The sequence below is a fragment of the Trichinella spiralis genome (assembly GCF_000181795.1).
Source record: "Trichinella spiralis strain ISS 195 chromosome Unknown Scfld9, whole genome shotgun sequence".
In the NCBI taxonomy this organism is placed as follows: domain Eukaryota; kingdom Metazoa; phylum Nematoda; class Enoplea; order Trichinellida; family Trichinellidae; genus Trichinella; species Trichinella spiralis.
In genome coordinates this window covers 1200913-1207991 of record NW_003526948.1, presented here as the reverse complement: position 1 = coordinate 1207991, position 7079 = coordinate 1200913, and the positions used below count along the sequence as shown (strand labels likewise).

The 7079-nt window shown below is 34.1% G+C and overlaps 1 protein-coding gene across 1 annotated transcript; it reads right to left on the bottom strand.

The window, feature by feature from the left end:
* Positions 1–2639: 2639 nt before the first annotated feature.
* Positions 2640–6815, bottom strand: Tsp_11971 (putative zinc finger E-box-binding homeobox 1). Its single transcript, XM_003371332.1, has 14 exons — positions 6774–6815; positions 6324–6467; positions 6030–6245; positions 5873–5973; positions 5622–5813; positions 5451–5541; positions 4841–4925; positions 4661–4772; positions 4425–4583; positions 4195–4304; positions 3927–4133; positions 3230–3396; positions 3034–3143; positions 2640–2889 (listed from the first exon to the last, which is right to left on the bottom strand). The coding sequence occupies exons 1-14, from the start codon at positions 6813–6815 to the stop codon at positions 2640–2642; spliced, it is 1986 nt and encodes a 661-aa protein (XP_003371380.1).
* Between the last annotated feature and the right edge of the window lie 264 nt (positions 6816–7079).

The following is a 7079-nucleotide window of genomic DNA, read 5'->3' as shown; positions in this document are numbered from 1 at the left end:
GACAATTGATATATATCGGTAGAGAATTATTCGCCAATTATTATAAAATTATACCGACAGCTGCTGATTGCGTATTTGTTGAGATATACCAAAAGAGGTTAACTAAAATAGGTTTTTAATGGAGTGGAAATAAACAGGAATGGAAAACAAAAACAAAGAAATATGCAACTGGAATTGTTTCATTAATTTTTACAGTGCAATTATCAATGTTTTCACCCGAAAAGAGGAAGTCATTTTAATAACAATTGTTCCTGATTTTTATTTAAACAACAGTAACTTTCAAAATTAAAAATTTTGTTCCATGAATTTTTTTCACTTATTTCAATTTAGAGATGCGAATTATCCAAAATTATAACATCAGAAAATTACTTTCGTGCAATATGCCATTCTTTTCATTCTATAAATTTCAAATGCTCAAACAGACAATTTTATCAAATTTCTCAAAAAATCATCCATTGCGTGTTATTAAAAATTTACATACCTTTAATTGGCACACAATTGCTTGCACTTATCATCAAATAATTTTATAACTCGCCGAACTTTCTGAGAAGAATGGAATAATTTTCACTCAAATTACTGATGGATTCCTCTAAATATTCGAACAAATACCATGCATGAGATCAATAATTTGACATCAATTGCGAATTTATTTATTTTCCTAACATTTGTAATGAAATATCACTCTGGGCCACTGCATATTATACTAATTATGCAAATCGCCATTGCAAACTTGTTACTCAGCGAAAGTACAATCAATTAGGCACACATGTGGTATGAATCAAATGCGTAATCAATTTAAAATATGTCAATGAGGATCGCATTCCATGCAATGTTTGTTTTTCAACAAACGAAACTGTTACCACGCATACGTTTTGATTCGCAGCAATTAATAATTATTTAAGATGTAATAATTTCAGAAATTTAATTAATGCCATAACAATCAAAAAAATTCCAAAATTTGAAAACCAATTTTTCGCAGATTTTAGTAATTACAACCAAGTCTTTAGCACGTGAAATTTTGCGATTTTCGAGAAAACTCTTATAATCCAAAAATGGACTTTATGGGCATCAGTGGATCGGGCACAATTAGACAAGTACCATGAATTTATCCTCAAAGTTCCTTGTCGCGTATTTCTGGAGATATTCTGAAAAAAATCGTTATCTTCCTTACGTATGAAGATCGGCGCAATTTTCCACATCAACTGTGTATCACGTTATATTTAATCTCTGTGAATGTACAAGAAGCAGAAAAAGTGGAAATTTTGAAAATATCATTATCTGATATCATTTTCTCAGTATCGCCATGATATCTGTAGCCTACGGAATTTCAAAATTTTGGAGAAAAAAGTTTTCCTCCAAATGTCGCTTTAGTCCATTTGAGTGGGTCTGAAGCGATTGGAAAACTATTGCAAACTTGTCCATCCGCACTCTTACTGGGTCCATTTTTATCCTGGTTTCCTAGTTTCCTGTGCATCCTGAGTACTGCCAAAAAATGGAGAACCTTCCTATGTGTCACCTTCAGTGGCCATTTTTTTCAGAACTAGTGGACAGCTTCCGATGAAACTCTTTGAATCACTGTGATTTATCGATGTGAATGTGTACTTATGAAATCAGAGAATCTTAATTCGTACTCAATCTGATTTGCGGTATTAAACTGCTGTTCATGTTGGTAATGTTGTATGTCTAATATTTCTTAAACTGAAGCGCATTTTCTTAACTTCAAACAATCGCCGGCCAGTGATATGCGCACTGCTGTCGATAACACTAGCATTCCATGCAAATTAATAGGCATTACGTGTAAACAGCCCAGCATAGCGTTCAATGTTTTTTAAAATGCATTTTCCATGATAGCAAAATAATGAAAATAATTATTGCTGTCAATTTTAAATACTAACAGAAAGTAAATTTTTTTAATTTTTATTGGAATCCTAAAATTTTGTTAATTCGTAATGAATTTACCTTAAAACCAATGTTAATTTTAAACAAAAATTCAAAAAATTTAAAACCTATATTATTACATTGGGCTGTCTAATTAATTTCCACATGTTTATACTCATCTATATTTTTTTCAATTTCAGAAAAAGTGAAAAACATGAAACTTACTGAAGTAATTCTGTTCTGGTCGATACTGTTCATGTTTCTCTCATGATTCTCATTCTCATTATTCATTATAAAAATGAAAAATCAGACAGATAAGATCAGATAAACCATGCAGTCTTCATTGACACCCAATATGCTTTTTGCTGGAGAAAAGAAACTCAATCCGACGCGTTGAATGGAAAATTTCTTACTACTAGTAAAGACACAATTTTGTTTTAAATGAAATTTATTGCAATACTTGTTTATAGCATACAATATCAGGGGTGCATGAGGAGCAACCATTACTTATAGACGGTGCCTATAATTAAAGGAATATGCACATTTATTTGAATTGCATGCTTATGCGACATTTTATAAGAATCTACGTTTAGGATGACATATGTTACAATTCAGTTCGAGATCAGTAAACCAGAAGCTACACAGAATACCATTTGAAGAAACTTTCAAATTTTGGTATCCTCTTATGTTATGCTATTAGAAACCAAGTAAAATTATATTAAAAATCATATATTCACAATTCTCTGTTATCGTAAGCTACTTTAATACTCCTTTGGCCGATTAAGTATGTCAGGTTTACTGTAGGCAAGAGTGAAATCACGGCATACACTACTGAAATTCAATTCACTGCTACTGCTGTATTCATCTTTGAATTCATCATTTAACTTGGCAAGTCGAAGTAAAGTAACAATGTCAGCATTGGCTTGTTCAATCGCTATATCCAACGGAGTTTTACCTGACTTATCGCAAACACCCTGATCAGCTCCTCGTTTTAGCAAAAATAAAACCATGCTGAAAAAGCAAATAGCAAAAAATTATTCAACTTTTTCCCCTGTTATTCACGTTTGTGTCTGTTTCCATAAATCTTAGAAAATGTAAATAATAAATTATACGCAACTATAAAATATTAATAAACTGTATAAATAGCAATCTTACGCCGCACTGCCCAGGAGACAAGCGTAATGGAGAGGTGTTCTTTGGTGAATATCGCAGACATTAATTCTGGCACCGTTTAGAAACAGCAGCTCACAAGATGTGCTAGAATTCTAAAAAAACCATCAAGAAGCTGCGTAAAAAATGAACAACGATGCCATGAGAAGAACAAAAAAAACAAAAACAGTAAATCCATTACACGGCAAACTGCTTCGTGAAGAGCAGTTTTTTTCTCTGAATTGCCATCAGAAAAATTCAGGGAAGCACCAGAAGCAATAGCTTGAAACATAGCCAAGATGTCGTCGTTCTTTGTAGCAAGTAGTAATTTATCCGTCTGTTGGCGGATTTCAGTACACAGCGCTGAATCTGTAATAGCTAAGAATAAATGGAAACGCACAATACAATCAATAAACAATTATCAGAAGCAAACAAAAATAACTTTGCAATAATATAAAAAGTTGGCTTGAAAACTGTGCAATCTCCTTTTGACACACATGAAGTAAACGGATATTAAAAGAACGACTGAGTGCCTGACAATAAATTAATCATTCCATTTCTGCAAAAATATCTGAACTGAATTTAAAGTTATTCATATTAATTACCAAATTGTAAATAAAATTTTCAATGGATTTCTGTAAGTAAAATCATATCAAATCTTAAAAGGATCACTATTCCTCTAGTGTATGAATAAGAAAAACTAAGAGAAATTTCAACTGCACATCATTGCAAATTACCAGTAATGAAAGAAGCATATCGTTATATTTTCACTATTTTCGTCCCACCATGAAAGCGAAATTAATAAATGAGCATGCGCAATCGAATAAAATGCACAAAAAAATCATAACATAATAAATAATGGAATGCTCAACAATTGTAAAAGTTGCATAATATTTTACCTAATTCACTGAAATTCAACGTCGATTCAGAGACCCATGATCGCCTAGCATGTGCTCGTTCATTTGATATTGTTAAGTCGGTTGTTCTACGGCCGCCAAGTTCCCTAGCGTTGGCAAAACCTTCACATCCACAACAATCAACTGATGGAAAAGAACTACTTGAAAGTTCATAATAACGAAGAGCCAATCCATGCAAAACTAACTGATCTGCTGTTCCACAAATAAAACATATTACCGGCATTAAATCTTCAAAGCAAAAAAAATTTACTTCCAGAGCAAAATATCAAATGTCTCTGATAAAGGCGGTCCCGATACGCAAAAGATTTCATGAACCGGCGTTTCAAATATTTCGCTTTTATCCATGCTTCTCTTGCAAATCTAAAACATCCGAGTAGAGAACAATAATCATCATAATTAAATAACACTAAATTAAACGTCAGTTAGCACAGATTAAGCAACCAACTCAGTAAAAAGAGACAGACAACAAATCAGTCGAACCTAGGAGAATTCGGCATCAAGTAGCTGAAATCTGGTCGAAAAGCCATAAAAATACGATTCACTTTTTCATTCCCCAGTAACAACATCAGATGTACTTGATCCGGTTCCCAAGCATCAAGTGTCAAAGAACGTACTTTCGAAACTTGGACCCCCAAACTTCTGCACAAATATATATATATATATACAAACAGACACTGCTTGGAAAATTAGAAATAAATAATATTCTCTCGGCTTACCGATGAATGCCGCAGCATTCAATGCATAATGTAATGCCCAAATTTACACTAGCCCATTTGGGATTTTTCGAACCACAGTCAGCACACTGTTGATTGCCACAAACGTTCAGTACTGAATGGGAAAAAATGATAATAACATCAGCATCGTTATTGATAAAATGCTAAATGCTTTTATTTCACTTTCGTCTGCTGTAGTAATTGCATGCGATGACTGAGATTTATGCATGGTATCACTGCCGCTGCACGAACTACTGCTGTTCAAAGACTGAAATACAACAATTCCCATCAATTACTACTAACATAATAAGAATATGCCAAGATATGAGCAAATAATAAGTTTCCTATTAATTTCGAAGCAAATTCATCTCACATTACTCCTTTTGATCTTCACATTAATTTATCAGTATAAATTTTAAACACACTGGGCAAAAAGAAAGATACGTTCCCAGAAAATGAAGAAAAATCACGCCCAGTAGAAGAAAATAAAAAAAATTACCACACATGCAACCAACAATTTCCATTATGCATTAGTGCTGCAGAATTTTCAAAGTAAAACAGCTAACGGAATATCGTGACAAGAATGCAAATATAAAAAATGACAAAAATCATCATGGCAATGCACTTGTAACTGAAACTTTCCAAAGCAAAAAAAAAGTTATTACACTACGCAACACCAATTTGAACAGATATCAATCAGTGAAGGTAAATTTAAAATGTGCATTACGATCTTAATTCCAACAAGTGGAATCTTTTCGAAAATCAAATAATAAAATGATGAGAATGTACATACACCATAGTGAAGAGCCGCTTCGATCGTCCGTTGCAACGCATTGATCCAAGCGGCGCGTAATGATTCCGAATCCGCTTGAAGCATGTGAGTTCTGCATTGGAATAAGGAAAAAATCATTTAAATACAACTATACAACTAAGAACAAGAAAAAAAAACATATCCATTCATTACTTGTGCGGTGTGACCACCTCAAAACAGAAACGACGATCGCAAGCAGCCGGTGCAGGGCGTACGAGACACAGTCGCAAATCGTCTTCCATCACGGTGCAAAAGTTGTAAAAATTTGTCAAAAATGCTGGACTAGAAAAATCTACTTCACGACGAAAATAGACCAATTTATTGTTCTTAATGATAAACCAACGCCTGTATGTATAAATCGGATAAAAACACTACAACAAGACAAAACAAAACAAAAAGTTTACCTGTTCCAAGTTTTAATCGTTCTGGAGGACCTTTTAAACAAATAACCTTCCATAACAATGTCTGGATCAAGAGATATACTTGGAGGGTGTTGAAATATTTCCTGAAAATTCAAACCGATACACCGTGTGAAACATGAGTTAACGTCGCCATGCTCACCCTGGGCACCAATGCGTGACGGTCTTGCATCTTCCGTTCGGTTTGCTTCTCCTGAGCTTTGAAATAAGACAACGTTTCCACCATCTGATTCTTCGTCTCAAGCCATTCTGGACCAAACAAATCGTAACCTTGATGAAAAAACGTCTCTGTTGCATACACAAACGACAAAAACGCCTCCAATATTTCGTGCTTTTTGCTAGCATGTACCAAATTGATCTATAAGCAACTGAATGTCAACATGCAAACAACAACCAAACAAACACAAAATGTCCAAAAAAAGGCATCGCCCATTACTTGAAAGATGTAATCCAAGCAAGTGTGAGCAAAACAAGTACCAACAGCGGTTAATTCATTTTTAGCATCACTACCTTCGTGGTCTTTCAATTTCGAGACGTGTGCATTTTTCCACAATGCATCATCCAAACTTCGACTGACCCGCTGGAAATGGCTCCGCATTTCGTACACTTTGCTCAAGTCTCTGCAGTAGAAAGCACTTCTCAATTATAAATCAAACCAGGGGTAGCCAAAGCAGTCGATATCAACTCTTTGGGGTCGATGAACTCGGGGATCGAATATGAACTTTGAAATCCTATTTGAGGAATATATTTCGTGGAGAACTATTTTGCAACAGCAATTTATAATTTTCTGAACTATCAAGGGACACCACAGAAAAAAGGAACAAAGCAAAGAAACAGACTGAACCTGGAAATGCGTGGTGACTCACGCCTAAAACTCACCACTCACCAGCCAAATATCAATTCCCTTGCTGCTACTCATCAAGCACATCCTTCTCCTTAACGGTGCCAAGTAGTTAAATAAAAATTATCATAATAGTTAAATAAATAATTATCGACTACCTTTAACTTCATCATGAAGTTATTAACATTATTATTCACATAGATCATCGGCCATTATAGGAACAGATATACAAAATGAAGAAAGCATAATTGAACGTAAAGGTGAAATGAATCTGATCGAGAGTCACTAAAGGTGAAAAGGGTAAATTAGTAATAATAATAATATTTATTTTACGAGCTTGTGGGCTGATGA

Bases quoted from the DNA above. Each gene is read 5' to 3' on its own strand.
- Tsp_11971 (XM_003371332.1), bottom strand. From the start codon at position 6,815: ATGTGCTTGATGAGTAGCAGCAAGGGAATTGATATTTGGCTG. The intron at 5,974-6,029 runs GTGAGCATGGCG...TTGAATTTTCAG, and splicing joins GTCACGCATTGGTGCCCAGG to GAAATATTTCAACACCCTCC. The intron at 3,144-3,229 runs GTAATGGATTTA...TGGTTTTTTTAG, and splicing joins TTCACGAAGCAGTTTGCCGT to AATTCTAGCACATCTTGTGA.